Source organism: Nicotiana tomentosiformis, unplaced genomic scaffold, assembly GCF_000390325.3.
Source record: "Nicotiana tomentosiformis unplaced genomic scaffold, ASM39032v3 Un00115, whole genome shotgun sequence".
Lineage (NCBI taxonomy): Eukaryota > Viridiplantae > Streptophyta > Magnoliopsida > Solanales > Solanaceae > Nicotiana > Nicotiana tomentosiformis.
The window spans coordinates 84,134-111,237 of NW_027174674.1; the positions used below are offsets into that span (position 1 = coordinate 84,134).

Genomic DNA, 27,104 nt, shown 5'->3' on the forward strand with positions numbered 1-27,104 from the left:
AATGGTATGAAGTAAGGAAAGATTCAACTACCTGCTAACCTACAACCCTAATACTTGACCTCCACATCTTCCTATCAAGTGTCATGTCCTCAGAAATCTGAAGTCTCGCCATATCTTGCCTGATCATCTCTCCCCAATACTTCTTAGGCCGCTCTCTACCTCTTCTCGTGGCCTCCACTACCAGCCGCTCACATCTCCTTATCGGAGAATCTGAGCTTCTCCTCTGAATATGCCCGAACCATCTAAGCCTCGCTTTTTGCCTCTTGTCATCAATGGGAGCCACGTGTACCTTCTCCTGAATATCATCATTCATAATCTTATCCATCATGGGTTGCCCGCACATCCACCTCAACATTCTCATTTCTGCTAATTTCATCCTCTGGATATGTGAGTTCTTAACAGGCCAACACTCAGCCCTACACATCATGGCCGGTCTAACCACCGCTTTATAGAATTTACCTTTGAGTACTGATGGCACTCTCTTATCACACATGACTCCAGATGCTAACCTCCACTTCATCCATCCTACCCCAATACGGTGAGTGACATCCTCGTCGATCTCTTCTCCCCCCTCGATAACCGACCCAAGGTACTTAAAGTTGCCTCTACTTGGGATGACCTGTGATTCAAGCCTTACATCCACGTCCACTTCCCCAGGCTCAACACTGAACTTACACTCCAGGTATTCCGTCTTCGTCCTGCTTAGCTTGAAACCCTTAAACTCAAGAGCTTATCTCCAAACCTCAAGCCTCTAGTTAACACCGGCTTGTGACTCATCAATCAGAACTATATCATCGGCGAATAGCATGCACCATGGCATATCTCTTTGAATATGGTGTGTTAACGCGTCCATCACCAGGGCGAACAAGAACGGACTGAGCACAGAACCTTGGTGTAACCCCATTACAACCGAAAAATAATCGGAGTCGCCTCCTACTATCCTAACCCGAGTCTTTGCCCCATCATACATGTCCTTAATCGCCATAATGTAAGGAACCAACACACATTTTGCCTCCAAGCATCTCCAGAGAACTTCTCTAGGAAACTTGTCATACGCTTTCTCTAGGTCAATAAACACCATGTGCAGATCCTTCTTCCTTTCTCTGTACAGTTCAACCAACCTCCTAACAAGGTGTATAGCTTTTTTAGTAGAACGACCCTGTATTAACCCGAACTGGTTATTGGATACAGACACTGTCATCCTCACCCTCGCTTCAACCACCATCTCTCACACTTTCATGGTATGACTCAATAATTTGATACCCCTATAATTGTTACAAATCTAGATATCGCCTTTGTTCTTATACAATGGAACGGCCGTACTCCACCTCCACTCATCTGGCATCCTCTTCACCTTAAAAATAATATTAAACAACCCAGTCAACCACTCCAAACTTGCTCTCCCCACACACTTCCAAAATTCTACCGGAATCTCGTTTGGCCCGGTTGCTCTGCCCCTACTCATCTTACGCATAGCTCTCATGACCTCCTCAACCTTGATACGCCTGCAGTACCTAAATTCACGGTGACTCATAGAATGGCCCAATTTGCCTAGCAAAATATCTTGATCCCCATCTTCATTCAGAAGTTTATGAAAGTAAGTCTGCCATCTCCTCTTAATTTGGGCATCTTCCATCAATACTCTACCATCTTCGTCCTTGATGCATCTCACTTGGTCCAAATCCCGAGCCTTCCTCTCTCTCAACTTGGCCAGCCGGAATAACTTCTTGTCCCCGCCTTTTTCCCCCAGTTCCTCGTACATACGACCATACGCCGCGGTCTTAGCTTCCGTGACCGCTAGCTTAGCTTCCTTCCTAGCTACCTTATAACTCTCCACGCATGCTCGCCTCTCTTCCTCACCTATGCTCCTCACTAAATTCAGGTACGCTGCCTTCTTCGCTTCCACTTTACCTTAGACCACTTTATTCCACCACCAGTCTTCTCTGTGCCTACCAGAGACGCCCGTCGAGACCCCTAACACCTCTCTCACAACCTCCCTTATACAATATGATGTTACTGACCACATAGTGCTCACGTCACCACTGTTTCTAAAAGCTCCCATAGCCGACAACTGCCCCTCCAACTCATAGGATTTATCCTTAGTTAAGGCTCCCCACCTGATTCTTGGTCTTCCTCAAGCAGACCTTTTCCTCCTCTTTAACGTAATACCAACGTCCATCACCAAGAGCTTATATTTCGTCGTGAGTATCTCGCCCGGAATCACCTTACAATCCTTGCACAACCCTCTGTCACACCTCCTGAGGAGGAGATAGTCAATTTGAGTCTTTGCCACCGCATTTTGAAAAGTAACCAAATGCTCCTCCCTCTTCGGAAAACTAGAATTCGCAATCACCAACCCAAAAGCCTTAGCGAAGTTCAACAGCGAGGTACCTCCTCCGTTTCTCTCCCCAAAACCAAAGCCTCCATGCACCTCACCATAACCGCCAGCGGTCGACCCAATATGACCATTGAAATCCCCTCCTATGAACAGCTTATCAGCAGGCGGAACCTGGCGCACAATCTCATCTAACCCCTCCCAGAAGCGTCGTTTAACCTCCACATCTAGGCCTGCATGCGGCGCATAAGCGCAAACGACGTTTAGGGTGAACTCTCCAACCACCAACTTAATAATCATCAATCTATCATTCACTCGTCTAACCTCAACCACAGACTCTCTAAATTCCCTATCCACCAAGATACCTACTCCATTCTTACCTTTCTGGACTCCTGAGTACCAAAGTTTATACTTGTCTACGTCATTCGCCCTCGACCCTACCCACCTTGTCTCCTGGACACAAGCTATATTGACACTCCTCTTCTGAAGGATCTTCGCCAACTCTATAGACTTACTTGTCAATATACCTACGTTCCATGACCAAATTCTCAACCTATAGACACCTTTGTTCCCTTTACCTCCCTTGCCTCCCGCCCTACCCCTGCCCTACCTCACGCCCCACCCCCCACTCTCCCCGAGGACATGACCTCACTCGACCATCCCAGACCACATCCACTCTACCTACGACAGACTAAGGGGAATCACTAACACACCGGAGTCAACAGACCAAACTAGAAGAAGACAAGTTGCAACTACAGACACACTAATACGATGGATAAAATAATACGAAATACAATGAAAACAATTTAACTAACACAACAAAGTGAAACAGAAAAACGGGAGGTACCAACTCCCGCGAGTAGAACCTGGGAATTGTCTTGGTATATACGACGATGTTGCGGCCACCTAGCACGTTCGTGTCCAACTCCCGCTGCCCCTTGCTGACACTCGTCCGGGTTGTTCTTTAATGTTTGCACACGCACGTCCCGTTCGCCGCTAATAGCCACAAGCCCTAACCTAAAATACACACAAAACACTACGAAGCCAAATGAGGGAATGGTTGCCACCGCTACCACTGGTGAGGCCCCACCCGTAGCAAAGAAGCGTAACAAAGGTTGAAATAAAACCTTAAGATGATTTAAAAACAATCAATAATGAATAAAAACCTAAATTTTACAATATTTCATGAATCCAATAGTAAAAATAACCAAACCCAATTTAAATCAGCCAAAATCAAGTTGAATAAAATGAAATAAAGGCTGAATTGATTGAAAATCAGTCAATAATGTCGATGAAATAAAAGATGAATTGATTAAACATGAAACAAATAACCTCAAATCAAATATAAGCACCGAAAGCAGTAAATGTTGCGAAAAATTTCCACTAAGAAGAGAAAAATGTTGATTTTAACACTACTTTTTTCGAATTATAGATACAAATCAACCAAACTCTAATACGATTAGCTAGTTCACTATAAATCAAACACAATAATGAATATATGAGTGATGAAATATTAAGAATAACCTGTAAAAAGCTTTTGAAAGAGGGATCTAATGAGGAGAGAACGAGCAAAAGGGTGTTCAGATCTTGATTACAAAGAGGTAAAAAAGGTTGTAGAAAATGCAAGAAAGATTAAGAGAAGAAGAAAACCGATTTCAAAATACAGAGCAAGAATTTTATCCAGCTCAAGAAACTTAAAGGGTACTCACAATGGACTAAGTAACTCCAAAACATTCAAAAAGTAATAAAAAATAAAAATACCCAGATGCCAAATTAGCTAAGATAATACAAATATTTTCATCTATACATTCAAAACAGAGGAATTAAAATCTTACAAGTATATTATTACACTATTAAGCTGATCCAAAAGAAGAGAAGAAGGAGAAAAGATACAGAAAAATGGAGGAGGACTTACCTGAATCCGGTGAGAGGTCGCCGGATTTACGCCGGCATGACAGTGGTCTCACGACGGGGGTAAAGAGACGTTAGAGAGACAAAGGGGGTAAAGAGACATTAGAGAGAAAGAGATGTTATAGAGAGACTAATGTTAAAATAAAACTTAAGTTCTTCTCCGCTCCTTCCAACCTGGACAAATGATCGGCTACTTGGTTCTCCGTTCCCTTTTGGTCACGGATTTCCAAGTCGAATTCTTATAGTAGCAGCGCACATCGAATCGGGCGCAGCTTTGAATCCTTCTTCTCAATTAGGTACCTGAGGGAAACATGGTCAGTATAAACAATTACCTTCAAGCCTATCAGGTATGACCTGAATTTGTCAAATGCGAACACCACTGCTAACATCTCCTTATCGGTCACTGTGTAGTTTAGTTGGGCACCACTCAGGGTTCTACTTGCATAGTATATTGGGTGCATGACCTTCTCCTTTCGCTTCCCCAGAACTGCTCCCACAACATAATCACTTACATCGCATATCAGCTTAAATGGTTGCTCCCAGTCGGGTGCAACTATGACAGGTGCAGACACCATCCTCTTATTTAATTCCTTAAAAGCTACCATGTAGTCATCAGAAAATACAAATGGGTGATCTTTTTCAAGCAATTTACACAAAGGGTTAGCAATCTTGGAAACATCTTTTATAAATCGCCTGTAGAAACTAGCGTGGCCAAGGAAACTTCTTATTGCCTTGACGGAAGTGGGTGGTGGCAACTTTTCCATTACATCAACCTTTGCACGATCCACCTCAATGCCCTTACTTGATACTAGGTTCCCCAAGACTATACCTTCATGTACCATAAAATGTCACTTTTCCCAGTTCAGCACCAGATTAGTCTCCATACATCACTTCAGCACTCATTTCGGATTCCTAAGGCAGTCATCGAACGAGTTTCCCACCACTGATAAATCATCCATGAAGACTTCCATTATGTCATCTACCATACCTGTGAAGATGGCCATCATGCACCTTTGGCATGTGGCAGGTGTATTGCCTAGGCCAAACAACATTCTCCGGAAAGCGTAGATGCCATATGGACAAGTGGATGACATTTTCTCTCTATCCGCATGGGGCAATAGAGATCTGATTATACCCCGAGTATCCATCCAAAAAGCAAAAGTGGGACCTATCTGCCAATCTATCTAGCATTTGATCAATGAATGGCAGGGGAAAATGGTCTTTTCGGGTGGCCTTGTTCAATCTTCTGTAATCCATACAAATTCGCCATCCTGTGACTGTTCTTGTTGAGATCAACTCGTTGTTATCGTTTTGCACCACAGTCATTCCACCTTTCTTTGGCACACACTGAACTGGGCTAACCCAGTTGTTGTCGGAGATGGGGAAAATGATTCCCGCATCTAACCACTTAATCACCTCCCTTTTCACGACTTCTTTCATGTTGGGGTTCAGCCTTCTTTGATGTTCTCTAGAAGGTTTGTGTCCATCTTCCAGTAAAATCTTATGCATACAGAAGGCCGAGCTGATACCCTTAATATCTATAATGATCCAACCAATTGTAGTCTTGCACTCTATTAACACATGCAAAAGTTGTTCTGCTTACACATCTAACAAACCAGATGAGATAATAACAGGTAGAGTCGAGTTAGGTCCCAAGAAAGCATACCTGAGGGGAGATGGTAGCGGTTTCAGTTCCAACTGTGGTGGCTCTTCGATCGATGGCTTAGCTGGATGAGTCTTTCTTTCTTCTAAGTGTAAAGACTCAAATTCGAGCTCTCTTTTCCAGTACCCTTGGCCTTTAAGAGCCAACACCCACTCCGCCAAGTCTTCACCATTTACCTCTTCTAAGTTCATGAGGCAGGCCGCAAGAGGGTCTTTTGCATTAAGTGCTTCATCATTTTCCTCCATGATCACATCCATAGCTTCTATCAAAGAGCAATTTGCAAACTCACTGGGTCGCCGCCTAGACTTTTGCACATTAAATGTTATTTATTCGTTATTTAGCCTTATTTTCAGCTCCCCAGTTTCACAATCAATCAGAGCTCTTCTTGTGGCCAATAACGGCCTTCCCAAAATTATGGGAATCTCCTCATCAACATGGCAGTCCAGAATGACAAAATCTGCGGGAAACACAAACTTTCCCACTTGCACAAGTACATTGTCAAGTATACCGGATGGCCTTTTCACCATTCGGTCAGCTAGCTGTAGTAACATGGATGTGGGTTTTGCTCTTCCAATGCTTGACTTTTTATAGATAGCCAATGACATCAGATTTATGCTCGCCCCCAAGTCACACAATGCTTTGGTGAATGCATAGCTACCTATGGTGCATGGAATTGTGAAGCTTCCAGGGTCGAATAGCTTCTCAACTATAGGTCTTGTCACAACAGCACTACATGTCTGATTCAATGTCACAGTTGCCAAGTCTTGAAAGTTTAACTTGTGCGACATCAAGTCCTTCATCATTTTTGCATAACCGGGCATCTCCCTCAAAGCATCAATTAAAGGAATGCTTACCTGAATTTACTACAATATTTCCATGAATTTTTTGTACTGCTCATCCTTCTGATATTTAGCCAACCTCTGTGGGAAGGGTGTTGGAGGTCGCTTCCTTACTATGACTTGAGTTACATCCTGCTCGGGCACATTTTCTAATGCCGTCTCTTGCACTTTCTCAGTCTCCTTTATAACCTCTTTTTCTTTGTTTGCTTCCTCTTGTGCATGTTGTACCGTTACCTCTGTTAACCCTGTTGAATTATTCACCTCAATTAGTACTGGCACAAGTATCTCAGTTGGTCGGCTTTCGCGAGAAATTTATTGCTCTAGATCAAGATCTCTATCATTTCTTAGACTCACCGACATAAGCTGCTTTGGGCCCTGCTCTTTCGGGCTAACATGTGTGTCCGTAGGTAATGTCCCTTGGGGGCGATTATTCAGCGCCATCGATATCTGCCCTAATTAAATCTCAATGCCTTTTAGCACTGAGTCGTGTGCTTCAACCTTCTCTTGCATTTTTCCATTGGACCCAATCAGTTGTTGCAGCATTCATTTAATTTCAGACGACCCATCATCTTGTATCACTATCTGTTGTTGTTGAGGCTGGCGATAAGCTAGTTGCTGATTTTGCTGATTATATCCATGTTGCCTTTGGTAAGGCACAACTTGACCCTGTGGTAGCATAGCTCCAGGATTGTTGCTATTATTGTACTGCTGCTGTGCTGGTCTATACTGTTGGTTCTGGTGCCCCCAATTTTGACCACCTTGCCTCTGTCCTCCATAGTTGCCCACATAGTTCATATTTACCTGATAGTTCTGGTTGTCACTTTCACCACTCCACGAGCACACATATAGTTGGTTAATACTTGGTGTACATAACCCCCCATTAGTCGTGTCAACTATGTGTACCTGCTTCTGGCCTGATTCGTCAATCTTCTTGGTAAAGATACTCATTTGCGTCATCAGAGTGGGCATATTCTCGGCTATGAAGTTGTTTGGGTCCAAAGCTACTGAGTGAACTATATGGGTGATTGTAGTATCTCTTGTCATCCATACTGAGATTTGAGCCATTCTATCTAGTAGGACTTTACACTATCTAAATGATTTGCTCAAAAATGTTCCACCTGCTGAAGCATCAACGTTGGCCTTCAAGCTATCTGCCAATCCCATGTAAAACCTTTGTACCAACATCTGATCTGGAATGCCATGATGTGGACACTTAACCAGCATCTCATTGAACCTCTCCCACGTTTCTTGTAGTGTTTCGGCTAGTTTCTTCCCGAAGCTCAATATCTCATCAACTTGATTCGCAGTCTTATTGGGTGGGTAGAACTTGTTCAAAAACTGCTTGACTAATTCCTCCCAAGTGGTGATGGAGTTTATGGGAAGCGAACTGAGCCAAGTCTGAGCTTCTCCAGTCACTGAGAATGGAAACAATAACAGTCTAATTGCTTTTGGTGTCACATTCGGATACTTTTAAGTGACACAACTTGATAAAAAGTTTTTCAGATGCTGTTGTGGATCTTCAATGTAAAACCCGTAGAACAGTTCCTTGTTTTGCAGCAGATGTAGCATGTTATTTGTGATTTGAAATGACTCCGCTTGTATCTGAGGGACTGCAATTGCGGTTGTCATATTTTCAGTCATGGTATGCCCAATCATACAAGGCCGCTTCCGGCACAAGAGGTGCCATACCCCGATTGTTCGGGCCATTCCCATTGTTTCGGTTGTTTTGGTCGTCTATGACGTCCCCATGTCTAGTTCAATCTGGTATGTCAGGTTTTATTGTCGTTTATCCTTCTTGTTCGAATGATTTAATGCCTTGAAAGCTTTCTCAGGATCTGATAATGCTTTAAAAAATTCACCAGTACTTGAGGAGTTTCTAGGCATGCACCTGTAACACCCAAGACTACAAACGTTAGAATTTCAATATAATGAATTTAAATGAAGAAAATTGACTAAACAAAGAATCCTAGCAATTCTCCTAGCTGTAATTAATAACACCGTTAGTTCCCTGGCAACGACGCTAAAATTTGATCACGCCCAACTATGCCTTATAAAAAGGACTAAGTAGTCGTTACAAATATAATCCGGTTTACAAGTCCGGAGTCGAATCCCACAGGGAATTAACCTACTAATCACAACTGCTAGTTTCGCAAGAATTCAAGTAATCAACTTCCAAAAATATTGAATAATGAGTTGAGTGTTTACTAACTAAAAGTAAAGTAATTAAAAAGTTATAATTTTATTACTAACAAAGCAAATGTTGTAGACAATATTGGAAAGGTCTAGGGTTACGATTTCCCCTCTTATCGGAATCCTCCCTGCTACGTCTCCTATAAATTCGTCTAGCTACTCTCTACCGACCGTGAGCACTTTAGGTGTCATAATTCTCTTTCGAGCAAATATAACAATTTACTAGACGTATTCTTCCGAACTACGCTAACTTGCACTAGTTTACCGCTCACTAAGATCGCACCAAGGTTTCGTTATTCCTAATCCCACCTTTAAAACCTCCGTATTGATTCCTCATATACGTTAGGAGTGATGTTGTTCAACAACTACCTAAATATATTCCCTTTTCCAAGTAATACATACTAAATAGGCATAGTCAATTGAGGGGCCTTCAATCAACCACAATAATCACGTAGTTGAACAAGTAGAGAAAATTCAATGACAAACTTATATTAAACGCAACAAAAATTCATCCTCCAAGAGGTTCCATCAAACCCTAGAATAAAGAGTTTAGCTACTCATAATTGTTTTCACAACTACAATATAAGAATTCATCACCAATAATAGAAAAGGAAAGAAGAAAGATAAAAACTCGTTTCCGAATCTTCCGTCTTGCTCCATGCTTGTTCTTGCCTTCAAAGATGTTGTGTTACCCTTAAAAAGTCATTCTTTGATGTATTTATATCACTTAGAGTTGCTAAGGGGCGAAATTTTTCAATCCCACTTCGGATGGGAAAAGCTGGAATCCGCGTCTGCCTTCGCGCGCCGCGCGCCAATGGACGCAGATTCAACTTTTGAAATTCTTCCATTTTGCGAGGCGATCCATGCCTTTGCTTCACTTCGCTGTTTTGTGCCTTCACTTTTCTCCTTTTTCGCGTCCATTTTCGTGCCACGCACGAGAATATAGACGAGCTCCCAATCCTTTCATTTTTCTCCTTTTTTTTGCAATAATTTGATATATTTTGCTCCATTATCATTCAAGCTCACTCCTACAAATAAGAATTACGTAATGAGTATAATTCACTTCAAATCTCATGTAATCTCCCGCAACTCACACGATAAATGAGATAAAAATACACTCAAAATCATGCACTTTTTGCCATTTATCAGCTACCATCGTCAATGACAATCACCTCCAACTGCTACCGTCGCTAACTTTTAGAAACGTGATTAATCAAGCAAACAGTTTTTATAGCACGATATAAATTAAGATTTTCTATAATATTTATTGATATAATATTTAGTTATTATTTTTAAAAAAAATTCTATACATTTAGTTTTTTCTGAAAAATAAATTATGAATATTCAGATGTTGAAAAAGAATATTTTTAGTTATACAGTGACCAAATTTAAAGATAATATTTTAATAGTCAGATATTTATTAAAATTTAAATATTTTAATTTTAATAAAATTGTGCCGACGGTCTAACCCTTACATCACTGCACAAGAATATAATCCTAAACAAAAAAGATAAAATTGTTCACTCGATATTGAAAGTGTTATTTGACTTTCATTTGGTAAGATTTTGAAGTATTGCAATCTGTAATTACAAATGTAAACACAAAATCATCTTTCACCGTGATTGATGTCAAATAAAATAGAGCACTTTCAGAAATCATCATGAGATTCTAATGCCATTTTTCAACGAGTTTATGTTGTACCTTTTCCAGCTATTACATCTCTTATCTAACCTCTTTTTTTTATGGAGTATATATATAACGAAAAAACTTCGACTGTTTCATATTTTCTTTGTTTGTTTGTTAATTTTTCTAATTCAACTTCTCCGGTATTATTAATCATTTTAATAAACTGAATTTATTGTAAAAAATGTGACATTAAAAAAAAACCAAAAGTAGTTATTTACTTTTTTTTAAATCACCTTTACTGCTCCCTTCCTTTTCTTTGTTTTGCAATTTATCTGGGCTCCTCCACCCCAAAAGGCAAACAGATATTGTAATTTTGTTCTGTCATAATTAGATTTGTGGGGTAAATACGGGTTAATTGGTTTTATGACTATTTATAAATTTATTTTTAGTTTTATGATCCTATTTTTTTTTTACACAAAAAAATTTATTTTTACACATAATATAATCGTCTTGTACACATATAAGATCTAAAAAAATTATTTTTTTAATTTTAAAATTATAAAGAAATATGATATACCAATAGCACAGATAAATACAGCCATATAGGTAAGGTAAGTAAAGAACAGAGGGCCCACGTGTGGTTTTGACTGACGAAGATGTTCCAATTCCAATAACTAAGATGTTTATATTCTACCTGGAGCAGGTCCCACCATTAGATTTTTTATTTTTTATTTTATGAAGTTGCTTTTGAAATATTTATAATGGATGTAGTAACATGGCCTTAGAAGCTAAAATACAGTAGTTATGGCTTGACCATCTTCTTTACTCCATTAATCAATCATTTGTTCACCGAATAAAAGTTTGACTAATCATTTCTTCATTCTTCAGTGGACAATCATATCTTTTTTTAGCTGTCTTTTTCTCTTCTTTTTTTTTTCCTTCTTCTTATTTAAATTGGACTTTGATATTCAAAATAAACTCATTTTAATTGATTTTCTTCCCTGATTTGCATTATATTTTGCTACTTTAAGCAAAGGTAACAATATTCTATTTGCTTGATTGTCATCCAAGCTAGAACACAACATCACATTACTCGACTGTCAATGATAATAATATTTATAAATGGTTTTTGAGAATTTCATTAATATTGTAGTTATTCTCAATGACCTCCATGATACAAGAATAATAAATACCGATTTAACAAAAGTTTGAATAAATTTAATATCTTTTTGGAATAGTCATGAATAGATTTATTTTGTGCTCGGAAGAATACATTGCATTAGTTTCTTGTAGGATACAATGACTCTATCATGGCTATATACTTATATCCTGTAACATTTTAGACTTTAGATAAAGTATCACATCGTCAAAACACAAGGGGATGTTAGTTATATAAGTTAACAAGTTTAAGATCCTAGTGACACGTTTTAAATCCGTGAGGGCCTAGGCCCAGAACGGACAATATCACTAGCGAGCTGGGTATTACCTATCCAATTATTTACTATTCAATATATGAGTTTTTGTTTGCTTTCATATCTATGTGATAGATGTGCTGTTGGTTGTACTAGAACCACTTTACCAGCCGAATAAGGGGAAGGCATGTGACTCATTACCTGTATTTTTCATTGTCATGGGGTGTACGAATATGTTATTAATTTACTTCACTTTTTCTTTCTTCTTCTAAACTATGATCATTATTTAAAGGTGCCTGCATACCATGATAGTACCAAAGAGAGAATCCAAAAATATACTTTCCAAAATTAAGATTCTAAAATAATCAGTGGACAAAAAGAGGCAATAATGGGACTGATTAGCTTTGTTTTTCTACTAGTCTCATATTTTTGTTTCTTTGCTTCTTGTTTTAGAGTGGCATTAACTTACCGAACAAGATTATTTTGTCTGTTAGATGCCATTCATCAAGATGTAGCAAATGAATAATCATCTCATATCAATAGACGAATAGATCTATATACTAATCAATCAATTAAATATGCTTAATGTTGTAAAATGATATTTAAAGAGTAAAATTGAAGATGCAGACAAGAACTATAGAGAGGAGAGAGAGCTTTTCTATTTCTTCAAGTGTGCAAGGTTATCATGGGGTAAAAAGTACCTTATTTATGGAATATAAAATACATGTCATGTTACAAAAATACATTCCAAAGATTACAAGTATAAAGTGATGACTTAACTAGTATATGTATTTCAGTTGAGCTGTGCATACATTATTATCTTCATATAATATTGTTGATATCTCCTTTTTCAAAGAAATGGCACACATGTATTGGAATATATATCACTGATCTCAACCAAATATATTCATGATTTGCTTCATAAATTATTATTATTTCCACATGATTTGAAGAAGTGGTAACTATTGTTTGTTAGGTTGAACATCATGATATAGTTGCATCCCCCCTCCCCTCCCAAATGTAAATAAATAATTTGTTTTAAATCGCACTTTGTATGGGTAAGACAAATATTCCGTATTTGCATTACTAATCAAGTTATGATTTTTATTTCATTTGGAAAAAGAAAATCCACATCAATGGTTCTTGGGAAGGTATCTGAAGATGCGTCTTCGTGTTAGGAAGGAATTAAATCTTGCTAATAAGCTTACAAAGAAGGTTATAAAATGTATGTATAACCTGATTTTGCTATTACATTAATGTCAAGTCACATATATGTTATTTACATCATCATTCCTGCCCATTCAAATTTTCCGTATCTATTTGTACATTAATCTTGAAGTTTGGTTAATGTCACGATCCAAAATCTCATCGGAACAGACGCCTAACATTGCTTACTTGGCAAGCCAACATCCAATATTCAAAAATAAACTTCAATAACAGTAAGAAATAGTCTCAAAAGCGGAATAACATAAATAACTGAAGCCAATTAGCGATACAACTGAAAAACCATCCATAAAACATGTATTAGTACATGCTGATTTTGTAAAATTTTTTGGACAGATTCCTATTGGCCTAATTTATCATAGGTCCATAGGAAACGGCCCACTGACTAATACTTATTGCTTCACCATGGCTTTCGGGTTAATTTTATAGCATTTCGTGGTCATGCAACACGAATTTATGATTATATCCATTTTTTTGTGTGTATTAATACATGCTGATTTTGTACAAAAAAAATTGAAAGACTTTGATTGACCTGAAATTTTGTAGGTCCATAGGAAATGGCCTAATGACCGATACTCATTGTTTCGTCATAACTTTCGGGTTCATTTTTTTATGGGTAGGTCATGCAACACTAATTTTAATCGTATCCATTTTTTTGTATGTATTAAGCACTCGGTATAAATAAGAAAAATACAAAAAAATAACGTTATGCTAGGCTGGGGCCTGTGTAGCATGGGCACTTCCTCACTATCCTATTCATAAATGAAACATTCTGGACTTGTTACCACGGCTTTTAATTTGGATAAGTTTAGTAAATAATGAATCAACTATAAAACAGAAAAACATACCTGTCTGGAGTACAACGCAAGTCATTTTCAGATGAATATCGTTAAGTTACAACGAAAAAATTTGAGTCGTCTACACAGTATAACTTCAAGTTTTCATATAAACCAAACTTATTGTTACATCAAATGAATGAAGGAATTATTTGCAAACTATAAACAAATCACCCGAGCCCTCGGGGCTCCAAACCAAACATCCAAACAAGTCTAATAATATCATAAGAACTCGCTCGCGCGATCGAAACATAAAAATAACATCTAGTGCTACGAATCAGACATCAAACACATGAATTTCAAAAGAAAAACTCAAGAACTTCGAGAATTGCAACCAAGCCTCTGAATCCTATCAAACTAACTCTTAATGACACCAAATACTATATTGTATCAGAATCTCTTAGGTAGAAACATACTGTAAGAAACTTGTCTCCATTTTGACGTACACAAAGCTAAAACACAATCTTCACTTGGGATTCATTCGAAGCGACTGCAGTTTGGCAGCTATATCATCATAATCAGGCAGCTTTGGATGTACATGACTAGCTTTATTCATACTATCCTTTCTGGAAAATTTGTCCCCACTCGAGGCTGGTGCCTTTAGAGCATCACTGCTACCTGATGCTGCTGCCATTTGGGCGGAGCTTGATGGTTGTTCCACCCTTGACTTCCGACTCCCTTCCTGCGATGTGATCTTGGGCTGTGAATTAGGCCTTGAAACTGTGGGTCTAATGCTGGGCTGCTCCGAACTCTTCCTTTTATCTGATGGGGCTTCATGTATCTCACCACGGTAAAAATTCTTGGTCAGTCTCTGCGGTACTTGTGTACCAGCAACATAAGAACTCATGACAGGTTTCTGGGGTTCCTGTACTTTAGCACTGAATGAGTTCCTGCTGGGTTTTCTGTCTAAACCCGAGTCGGAATTAACAGCTGGCTCATAGCTCATTTTAAACTTAGAGGAAAAGTTTGTATCTAAGCTGGAGGAAGAGGCTTTAGTCCTACGAGAGAATCCACTACCCAATTGACTTCTACCCGCAAGAGATTGCTCTTTAGGACCAACCTCGGAATCACTGCTATCAGAATCAAAATATGTAGTTGAACCTCGTAAGGCCGCATGTTTTGTATTAACTTTTCTTCCTGTTTTTTGTCTGTAATTTGAAGTCTCTTGTGAAAAATCCTCATCAGAACTGTCAGTATCTGAATCAGAATCAGAATGGGTGCCTTCCAATCTTGAGCTTGACTTCTCGTCTCTTTTCATCCTCACTCCTACACCAACGGAACTCTTAGGGGGGGCAACAGCTTGTGACCTCAACGCGGGACTTTCCTGAGCTTTCTCTACTGAAGATGGAACATTATTTAACTGGCTCCTTATGTAAGGTGGAGGGATATGACCTTTATGCTTAAGGCCACCTGTTAACTTCCCAAATGTCAATTCCTTTTCGAACCCAGAAACTGAAGAAGCTAAACTACCATCATCTGTCTGTGTCCCAGGCAAAGCTGGGGCACTGCCGTCATCCTTTCTATCTTGGGATTTTTTATGCTTATGCTCATCTTCTGAAGAACTGAGTGAGTCACTTTTATCACCTTTAACTTGTCTTTGCACTCCTCCGGACACCATTTTGTCGGACAAGGAGTGTGACCATTTCTTCCCATCAGTTCCTGAAACATTTTCCATATAGGAGGATCTTGGCGAGTCATGATTCCATGCATGTTCATAGGAAATATTTTGAATATCTTTTGACCTCCCAATCGGGGAGCGGACCATCTCGCTGTCACTTTCGGAATTCATACCATCAGAATCATCAAAGGTTGGCACAACATTCTCCGGTCGTGAATTGTTACCAGAGGCAACCAAATTTTCAGATAATTGCGGAGAGTGCTTTTCCACAGAGATTTCTGATGACAAAGGAGACTTCTCCTGTGATTTGTCATAGTGAAAGCTCCACAAGTTTTTATTTGCGGAGTCGTAAGTAGGTGATTTCCTTTCTGGTGATGGAAAATAAAGTTTGGCCTGCTGGTCATCATATACAGGATCTGAGTCAAACTTAATATGATCATCTTCTGAACCAGAATCATCAAAAGCAACAGAGGCAGAATCATGAGAATTCTTATTAACGGTTTCACTGGGAACATGACCTTGGTAAACACCAGTATACGGATCACTAGTCGCATCATATCCAAAACTTCGGTGACTAGAATGAGGAATATTTTGACCAAAATCTGAAGTGCTTAAATAAGAATCAGAAGAATTGATTTTGGGATCTTTTGTAGTAGTTTTTTCTCCAAAATAATTGACGTTCTCAGTTGAATCATTCTCAAAGTTACTCATCGAATCAGATTCAGTTCTCCCAGATGGTTTCCTCATAATCATTTTGTCTCTACTGTCCTCTTTTGATAAGCTTTTCTGCATATACCTATCACCTTCTTCAAGGCTAGAGAATGAATTATCATTATTAATTGAGCCTATGGAACCCGAGGAGACTTGTGACCCAGGCCTATCCGAAGTGCCGTGACTTTCATTGTGATGTCTTGTTACTCTAGCCAGATTATCATGTTGCAAACCATCCGTCCTTTCATGCTGAAACCTTGAATTTCTATCAGGTGAAGAGCTGAACACTGGATCTTTAGGAAAATGTTCATGGATGCTTGATGTACCATACTTTCCTGGTTCTCCAACTACTGAAGTACCATGATTATCATCATGAAATTGTCTTCTCGCTCTAGACAGATCTTCGTGTTGCAAACTATCGATCCTTTCATTCTGAAACCTAGGATTTCTATCAGGTAAAGAGCTGGTTGCTGAATCTTTGTGAAACTGTTCATGGGAACTTGTATCGTACATTCCTGGTCCTCTGCCTCCTGACGACTGTACTTCAGACCTCTGAGATTCTGAGGAATATTGCCTTGTAAACCTTGAAAGTTCTGCAGCAGCTCTGGCGGCTACGCTTGCACGTTCTGCAGACTCAGCCGCTGCTTGAGCAGCAGAGGTAGCATCCTTAAATTCCATGTTCCAATTCTGCCTGCCAACAGAAAAATTACCATCTGCAGGAAATGATTGCTCTGCTTCCATCCCTTCATCTCTAAACCCTAAGAGCCATGAACAACCATAATTAACATAATTTTGCAGTTGGAGAACCAAACTGTACAGGTTGTATTCCAGCATATGAATGATACTAACCTGAAGGACCAACTCCATGATGATAATTAGAAGATGGTGCTATGCCTCTGCCACCACCATGTGCAGAGACAAAGTTTTGGGTCCTCGGTGAGGATCTCGCATTCTGCTCTGGGATATTTGGAGATGCATTAGGTCTCTTACCGTGATCAAGTGGAGTTCTCACATCTGAAGCTTCGGAATGAAGAAGGTCTTCATGGATGTTACCGGCCTTCTGTAAACTACCAGATCCATTCTGGACAATTTTGACCAGTGAAGTCAGTAAACGCATAATAACTTGCTCCATCTTAGTCATCAATGGAAAAAGTATCATACCAGCAAGTCATTTGGAGGCACTGACTCCGCCTCCTCTACTGATTTAGGATCCCATTGAACACCATATTCCACAGCAATTGATCCCAAGATTCTGATTTTGGTCTGCCCATCAGGTGCCTTGGCAGATAACTTCTCAACCAACTAAAGTACAACAGTCAAAAGACAATAATTAAGAGCACTATGTTACTGAATTTGAGAAATATAAATAGTTCATTATCTTCATACTAAAAGTCAAATTTTCAACTGTTGACTGGGGATACTGCAAATTTACCATGCGGCTAACTCCACAATCAGGACGGAGCTCAACTGCTGCACTGATAAATTCTTTTCCGTACTTTGCGGTAAAATGCTTCCGCACATCTAGAAGTTCTGGTATGTCTCCACACCTTGGTGAAGCAAACACTACACTGGTAATTGCTTCCTTCAAGTCAATGGGGCAATTTCTGTTCATCACAGACAATAGCATATGAAAACCCTTTAAAGGTATCACACTGAATCATTAGCCATGAGTTAATCCCGGGAATCAGAATGCATTTCTTTATTTTCCACTGCCAAAGCTGATATTCCAAGTAAAATAGCAGAAAGACCCTCAATTTGGATTAGTAAAAAGATGGGAACCAGGAAAATAAATCAAACAGTAAAGTACATAAAAATAGTGATGGAAAGGATATATTCTTCAACAGGGAGGAGTAAATGTGAAAAAAGAAAAAGGAATTCCCTTCACAAAGGTTCTTGCAAAAACTGTTGAATGGACTTTACAAACTTTGGCTAGTTTAAGGGACAGAATAATACTTTACTGCAGCTTCCAACAGCTAATAGTCTTGTCTGAGACAAAGGGGGCTCAGCTCAAAATCTCACACCGAAGAGATGTTTTTCAGATATTAAATGATCAAGATATGCACAGCTATAAATATCTTATCAGGTCATGATTCTATGGCTGACATCACCATCATCACTACAATCCACATAGTAAATCCAAAACACCAGAGAAGCAATCACACAAAGAGCATGACTAAAATATAAGTAAGATAACAAATTCCTATATGTCTAAGAAGAAGCTAGCGATAGAGTAGAGTTCACAGTGGAATGTCCTCTCCCTGTTGTGGTTTAGATCAAAGCAGGGCAGGGAGAGCAGTACCTCAGGATAAAGACAGTTAACAGATTACTATATTGAGAGTAACAATTGGACTAGACAAGGAAAGTTAAGTCATGCGACTACCTAGCAAAATGAGGAGTCGGAGCAACATTATTTTATCTTTTTCTTGGGTTTGAGTTCATCAGAGGAGGAGTTATAGGCCAGCTACAAGCAAATCACATCTAACTGCAAGTGTAACGCGAGATTTCATATAAACATGGTGCTGTGTCATGCACATATCTCACGCGGATAGAGACTAACATCTAAAGAAACATCATCCACAAAACCAACTTACTTTTGTGACTCAATAATAGGCAAGCGTGCCACAATCAGTTCGCAGTAAATCTCAATAAGATCATATGCTGCCATCATCTTCTCCTCCCTAACTACATGCTCCACCTAAAATTAAAGTATGAGATAGATGAGATATTATTCTCAAAAGCCAAATCTGAGATACACACACGCACACACATACACATGGTTAACTTATCAACCACAGCTATAGAACTTAACAGGAATTGCAATTAGATTCAAGAATATAACTTAAGCTAGCAGAAGTAAAGTTTTTCTGATGTGAAGGTACAGCTTGAATTATCCCAGACGAGCATGCATATTCCATGCTATGGCACACAGTCAAAAGATGCATCATTTGGCTGCTACCCTAGTGCCAAGACTGCACCTCATTTCTGATATGGCACTAATTATCAAGCATTGTGATAGCTAAAGCAGAATCCTACTGATCCCAAGGCCAGCTATTCACTAAGTGCATCAAATGCATGGTATCCACAGGGCGAACTATTTGAATGTCCGCTTGCAAGTATCTAATCATCCAATGCGCCTTTCTAAGTTTCATGATTGGATCAAGATCATATCACGAAATTTTTATACAAAGTTAGTCTTATCTGACAACCAAATTCAATCACTAGAACATCAAAGCAAAGAACATAATTACATGTAATTAAGTAGGCAAAAACTCGTTTTTTTACCTCATTGACAGAGAAGAATTACACGGCATATAGAAGAGTATGACTTACACGAATTCGGGCAGTCCGGTCCTGGCCAGAATCGAGCAACTGCGCCACTTCTCTTTTCATCTGCTTCACTGCCACTTCCTTCTTGTTCTTCAACAATTTCAACCTTGATGACGCTAGCTTTAACGACGTCTTACTGCATCAAATTTCACAAAGATCAATATGAATACGCCTACCACATAAATTCAAATCAACCAACAGCGATGGAGTTGACCGAAATTACCATTTGGCGGAATTGAAGCTCTTGGTGAGCATTTCTTTTGAACTTCTTAAAAAATTCGACTTCTTCATTGTTTTTATCTATGTGTTTTCAAGGTCCACAATCAAATCCAGAATTGAAGCAGCAACTTTGATAATAAGAAAAAATGGAAACTTTTGCGATTGCTATCACTGCGCGATTGAATGGATCGATGGAAATTAGGGTATTTGGGAAACTGCAGATAGTGGATGGGAATTTAATGGAAAAGCTTTAAAGAATAATAATGAGGAGATTCAAGGAAGGATCTGATTCGGTTAACGAAGCAAGACTTGACTTTAACGAAAACGAGGATTGGGTTGAGGAAATAACCATGAAATTGACCCCCGCAAAATTAAATTGAAATGTCTATAAGGACGTTTCTGTGCAGATCATTACATCTGATTACTAATAATTGTGGTTATTTAGACTTTTTCTAACTTATTACTAGGTCAATTCCGTGATTAAGATATCATTTCACCATAGTTTGCAAGTTCTTTTTCCTTTTTCCTTTTTTTTTTGTGCCTCAAAGGACAGTAATATAGGAGTACTATATATTACTTGTGTTGTGTTTCATCGAATATGGAGTTTAAGAACCAAAAAAAAAAAATTAAAACTGAGTTTGTCGAATTCACTATTTACTTTTCCTAGTTTCTTATAACAGTGGATTTATAGCAGAATTTTGCAATAAGCCCCTACTTATTTATTCTAGCTATGGATGAGTTAACTAATGTATGTCGTTTGCTTATGATATTGTGTTAATTGATAAAACTAGCAAGGGGTAAAAGCTTGAGCAATGGAGAAAACACCTTAGAAAGTAAGGACACATGTATATTAAATAGAACAGCTATAAGATCGGCTATATTATCCACAAGATGATTGTTGTAGAAATGTGAATACTAAGATAGATGTGCGGCACACAAGATTAGATAAGATTAAAAATCATCACATTCGCGAAAGGTGCAAGTAGCACACATTGAGAATAAAATGAGGAAAGCTCGCTTAAGATGATTTGATCATGTCCTGCGTCATAATGAAAGAGAAAAATTTATATATGATACCTACTAGTTGAGAATTATTATTATTATTATTATTATTATTATTGTATAAATATCCTTTATCAAAATTTCTAGTTTTACCACTATTACATGGATAATTCCAATCAAAGCTAAGCATGTGCACACCAAAGATCGCCAGCAAAGGGACCAAATTATATAAAATTGATTATTTAAGTATTTAGATAAGAATAAGGTACAATGAAATTCTTTTAAAGTAAAAATTGTCCAGCAAAATAGATGAGAACATGTTACGTGCATTCCTCTATTTTCAAAATTTGCCTAGTCACCTTGGCTTTCCCATTACTATAATTCTTGCCATGTTACTGTGTCAACGGCGATTTTCTCTTTTTTTGAATAATGAGAACCTACTTCTTCCTTAAAGAAGCTTCCATTTGAAAGCCACCAAATTGAAGTCGTTACCCAATTGTTTGCCTTCACTCTTCTCGTTTGGAAAGAGGAAAACGATTTTTCTCAACCATCATTAGGCATCTCATATTCTCACCTAATACTTTTCTTTCATGAGACGGTAGGAAGTGAGAGCAAAAATTTCAATAATAACACTACTATAATATTTTTTGTAAGCGAATACACTGATTGACTTGAGTCGTGCTAGACACTGTCCTAAGAAACTATTTCAACAATATGAAATGTCTTTTCAGAATTAAATAAGTTTATCTCTATTTAAGAGGATACATGAATCAACAAAATATAAAATTACAAACTCAACTATTTAAATGGGGAACAAAGAAAGTAGACTACAAAAGTTGAGGAAAGAAAAGGATGCTGAAGAGGAACGAAAAAGGCTATCTTCATTTGCCACTTCTCCAAAGAATGTGCCATTTATCTGAAGGCTTAAAGGTTGGCTGCCACATTTTGGTAGTAAGACCACTTGTCTTTTACCTTTTCGTGCAATGACATTTGTAAGGGATTTAAAATATTGCTAGAGTCTTCCACTATTTTAAAGACCTTCAAAAATAAACTTGTTGGATTTGTATGGTCTAAATATAATAGGTTTGGTGTCTTTTGGACTATGAACCAAACTTAGATCAATAAAACTTAACTCACATAATTATTGGTAGAATATAATATTTTTATAAACCAATAATTCTTATTGTAAGTTAGAGATTTTATTAATCATATTTTGACCCCCGTAATTTTATTGTTCAACGTGATTTTGTGCCACTAGGCCATGCGTATACCTGGTAATTCATGAGAGCTCTAGAGACTAGGCCAAAATCTCATAGGAGCGACCCCACTCCATTCTCATATAGGTGAATTCATCAAGTGTATACTTCTTTTAAATACACCATCCATAAGGACTATGAATTTTATTAAGAGTTATAACTCAACCTCTCAATTAGTAGCAGTCAAGTACTCTCTTTTAGTGCTTCAGTGTCAATATCGACTTGTTATTACCCATATGAACCTACTTCATGGGATCTCCAATCACATAGGTTGGGTTACCATCTCTCTTGACAACATGTCGATCTTAACCCCATCTCTTTTGAGGTTTGAAGAATTAATTTTCTTCCCACTGGTTTAGTCAGAGGATCGGCCAAATTAACTTCTGACTTCATATAATCAATGGAAATTATTCCATCTTTTAGCAGCTGCTTTATGACATCATATCTCAATTTCATGTGTCTACTTTTACAATTATAAGATTTATTCTTTGCTATAGCTATTGCCGCTTGACAATCACAATGTATAGACACATGAGCAATACGTCCTTTATTAAAGGGATATTAGCTAAGAAGTTTCTTAGCCACTCAGCCTTAGAATCAGCTAACTCCAGAGCTACAAACTCTGATTCCATAGTCGATCTAGCAATGATCATCTGTTTAGCTGATTTTCACGATATTGCACCACCACCAAGGGTGAATACATAACTACTAGTGAATTTTGTCTCATCTGACTCAGAGATCCAGTTTGCATCACTGTACCCTTCTAAGTTAGAAGGAAATCCACTATATAGGATACCATAATTCATGGTTCCTCTCAAATATTTCATTAGTCTATCTAATACAGACCAATACTCTCTGTTGGGATTATGAGTATATCTACTTAGTCTACACATATCATAGGCTATATCAGGCCTTGTTAAATTCATTAAATGCATCAAACTCCCAATAATCTGTGCATATTTAGACTGAGCAACTGGGTCACCGTTATTCTTTTTCAACTGAGAGTTAGCATCAAAAAGAGTGCTCACAGATGTGACATTAAAATATTCAAACTTCTTAAGAAGTCTCTCAACATAATATTCTTGTGACAACATTATTCCATCTTCACTCCTTATAACTTTAACTCTCAATATTGTATTTACTTCACCCAGATCTTTCATATCAAAATTAGTAGACAAAAATAATTTAGTACTTTTCACAATATTTAAACTTGTACCAAATATAAGCATGTCATCAACATATAGACATATTATCACATAGTCATTGTCTATCACTTTAGTATAAATACATTTATCCACCTCCACTGAAGAAAAATTGTCTCTCAATAAAACTTGTTCAAATTTCTCATACCACTGCTCAGGAGCTTGTTTAAGGCCATAAAGAGATTTAATTAATTTACAAACTTTATTTTCTTGTCCAGGAATAACACAACCTTCAGGTTGAACCATATAAATTTCTTCTTCTAAATTACCATTTAAAAAAGTTGTATTGACATCCATTTAATGGATAAAAAGCTTATGGATAGAAGCTAAGGCAATTAAAACTCGAATAGAAGAAATTCTAGTCACTGGTGCAAATGTATCAAAATAATCTATATTTTATTTTTTGAGAAAATCCTTTTGCTACTAACTGAGCTTTATATTTATCTAAAGATCCATCAGGATTAAAATTCTTTTTGAAAATTTATTTACATCCAATAGGCTTTGCACCAGGAGGTAAATCTAAAATCCATGTTTTATTTTTTAAAATAGAATCGATTTCAACTTTTATTGCCTCTTTCCAATAATTAGTGTCTGAAGAAGTTATAACTTCAAAATAATTTGATGGTTCATTATTGACAAGAAAAGTCTGAAAATCATTCCCATAAGAAAAATATTCTTTCCTAGGCCTTTTCCTCCTTCTCAGTTCCTCATTAGAGGTAATTTTATTATTTATTTCAACAGGTGTATGAGAAATTTTATCAGATAGTGGATAAATATATTCAAAGAACTCAGCATTCTTTGTCTCAATTATAGTATTGCAATCAAGTACATCACTTTTTAAAACAAGAAATCTATATCCAGCATTATGTTCAGCATATCCAATGAGTATGCAATCAACAGTTTTAGAACCTATTTAGGTTCAGGTAAAAGGACTTTAGCAAGGCACCCCCACACTTTTAAATATTTCAAGTTAGGTTTATAACCCCTCCATAATTCATAAGGAGTTTTGCCAGTTCTTCTATATGGTATTCTATTTTGCAAGTGACAAGCATATAATATAGCTTCACCCCACAAATTATCAGGTGCATTAGAACTAAGTAACATAGAGTTCATCATCTCTTTCAATGTTCTATTTTTTCTTTCAGCTACTCCATTTGACTCGGATGAATAAGGCGGAGTTAATTCATGAATAATTCCATTCTTTTCACATAAATCATTTAAAGAAAAATATTTTCCACCTCTATCAGATCTAATTCTCTTGATTCTTCTACTAAGTTGATTTTCAGCCTCAGTTTTATAAGAAATAAAAGTATCAAAGGCATCATCTTTATTTCTAAGCAAATACAATTTAGTAAATCTAGAAAAATCATCAATAAAAATCACATAATATCTTTTACCACCTCTAGTCATAGTTTGCTTTAGATCGCCTAAATCAGTACGAATCAAGGATAATAATTAAGTTTCTCTATTTACAGAAAATAAGTCTTTCTAGTACTTTTAGCTTCAGTACATATTTTACACTTGTCTATATTATTTGAGTTTAAACCAGATATTAATCCTAGTGACTGTATTTTCTTTATATACGTGATATTAATATGTCCTAGTCTAGCATGCCATAAAGAAATAGACTCAACTATATAAGCAGAAGCAGATACATTTTCATTAATAACATCAGAAATATTAAGTACAAAGAGTCCTTGGTTACAATAGCTCTTTCCCACAAACACATTATTTTTGGTCATTATGATCTTATCAGATTCAATTGACACTTTCACTTCGGCTCTTCCCAACAAGGATACAGAGATCAAGTTTGCCCTCATAGTTGAAACATGCAGTACATCAACAAGGGCTAAAGTTTTTCCCGAAGTGAGTTTCAGGAGAACTTTACCCTTATCCAAGACCTTGGTAGTACTTGAGTCTCCAAGGTAGACCTCTTCTCGATCATCCTCTACAGGAGTATAAGAGGAAAATGCTTCTCGATTTGCACAAATGTGCCAAATAGCCCCAGAGTCTACCACCCATTCTTTCGCATGTGCTACAATGTTTACTTGAGAAATGACAGCTGCAATAATATCACCTCTTTCAGCTAAGTTAGCCTTAGGAGTATTAGTTTTTCCTTTGTCATTTCTTACTCTGTACCTGCACTGTGAGGCATGATGGCCTGGTTTTTCACAAACAAAACAATAGCCTTTTTTTCTTTTAAGATTAGGATTTTTAGGCTTGTAACCTTGAGACTTATTCTCGTACCTTTTGCGGTTGTTACTGCTGCTTTGCACTAAATTTGCTTTAAGAGCTGTTATCCTAGCTTTGACAGACTCTTTTCTATTGGAATCTTCAATTAGCATGTGGGTCACAATTTTCTCAATGGTGAAATTTTTCTGTTTGTGCTTTAAGTTATTTTTGTAGTCACTCCATGAGCCATTCAGCTTTTCAATAAACACTCCAGCAGCAAACTTTTCTGGTAAAGACATCCCCTCGGCCTTCAAGTCTTCTAGCAATTTTTGATATTCATTGATTTGTACGTTCATCTCTTTGTCATCTCTCATCTGCCACTAATAAAAATTTTCTACAATAAATTTTTATTTTGTAGCATCTTCAGCAGTGATTTTTTTAAGTAAGGTTTCCCAGATACCTTTTGCTTCCTTATAACTGCAATACACGTCAAACAGTTCATTAGAAATAGTTTATAATATGGTATGACGGCATACCTTGTTGGCATGTTGCCATGATTCCACTATTTTATTATCAGCATCTGCACTAGGGTGTGAATGCAGCAGTGCATGTGCAACACCATGGATATCAAGCAGTGAAAAAATACGTTCTTGCCAACGTTTGAAATTTTTATTGGTGACAATTTTAATATTTGACACATCTGGAAATGGCCTGGCATATGGCAGTGCAACTGGGGCTGGAACAACAGAGGCATCGCCAATATTGGTAGTATCAGTAGTATTTCCAGCATCACTGTTGTTTGTCGTAGTTTTTTAGATTGTAGGAAGTGAGAGCAAAAATTCAATAATAACACTGCTATAATATTCTTTGTAAGCGTATACACGGATTGACTTGAGTCGTGTTAGGCACTGTCCTAAGAAACTTTTTCAGCAGTATGAAATATCTTCCCAGGATTAAACAAATCTATCTCTATTTAAGAGGATACATGAATCAACAAAATATAAAATTACAAACTCAGGTATTTAAAAAAGGGAACAAAAAAAATAGACTACAAAAGTTTAAGGAGGAAAGAAAAGAAAGCTGAAGAGGAACGAAAAAAGGCAAGAAAAAGATGCTCATGATTAGAATGAATGGCTAATGAAGGCTATTTATAATCATAAGTGCATGTTTCTATCCTTGTGAATGATTGCAACGTGGCTATCTTCATTTGCCACTTCTCCAAAGGAATGTACCATTTATCTGAAGGCTTAAAGGTTGGCTGCCACATTTTGGTAGTAAGACCACTTGTCTTTTACTTTTTCATGCAATGACATTTGTTAGCAAAAGGGCTTTAAAATATTGCCACAGACTACTGTTGGCAATGTTCTGATTTACTGGATTAGACTCGTCTCGCCGGTGGCAAAGCTAAAAGTCCAATTTATGAATTCTGAAGCGACAACTTGAAGCTCTAATAATAGGATTCTAAATTTAGAATATTTAATGAATTTTTTAAATATAATTTATAAAGTTATTGAATTCGCCCGAACCCATAACTAAGCTTCTAGCTGCGCCCTTACCTCTC

The 27,104-nt window shown here is 37.6% G+C and overlaps 3 protein-coding genes across 3 annotated transcripts; all 3 read right to left on the reverse strand.

Moving 5' to 3' along the window:
- Positions 1–34: 34 nt before the first annotated feature.
- Positions 35–1,225, reverse strand: LOC138903892 (uncharacterized). The gene is made up of 2 exons (XM_070192466.1): positions 969–1,225; positions 35–698 (listed from the first exon to the last, which is right to left on the reverse strand). The coding sequence occupies exons 1-2, from the start codon at positions 1,223–1,225 to the stop codon at positions 35–37; spliced, it is 921 nt and encodes a 306-aa protein (XP_070048567.1).
- Positions 1,226–6,235: 5,010 nt separating this feature from the next.
- LOC138903893 (uncharacterized) lies at positions 6,236–7,295 on the reverse strand. Its single transcript, XM_070192467.1, has 3 exons — positions 7,247–7,295; positions 6,878–6,993; positions 6,236–6,763 (listed from the first exon to the last, which is right to left on the reverse strand). The coding sequence occupies exons 1-3, from the start codon at positions 7,293–7,295 to the stop codon at positions 6,236–6,238; spliced, it is 693 nt and encodes a 230-aa protein (XP_070048568.1).
- A 6,828-nt stretch (positions 7,296–14,123) lies between these two features.
- Positions 14,124–20,317, reverse strand: LOC104107601 (uncharacterized). Its single transcript, XM_009616450.4, has 7 exons — positions 19,916–20,317; positions 19,696–19,828; positions 18,957–19,060; positions 17,798–17,969; positions 17,527–17,667; positions 17,215–17,446; positions 14,124–17,123 (listed from the first exon to the last, which is right to left on the reverse strand). Exons 1-7 carry the CDS (start codon positions 19,981–19,983, stop codon positions 14,503–14,505), a joined length of 3,471 nt encoding a protein of 1,156 aa, XP_009614745.1. The 5' UTR covers positions 19,984–20,317; the 3' UTR covers positions 14,124–14,502.
- Positions 20,318–27,104: the final 6,787 nt, after the last annotated feature.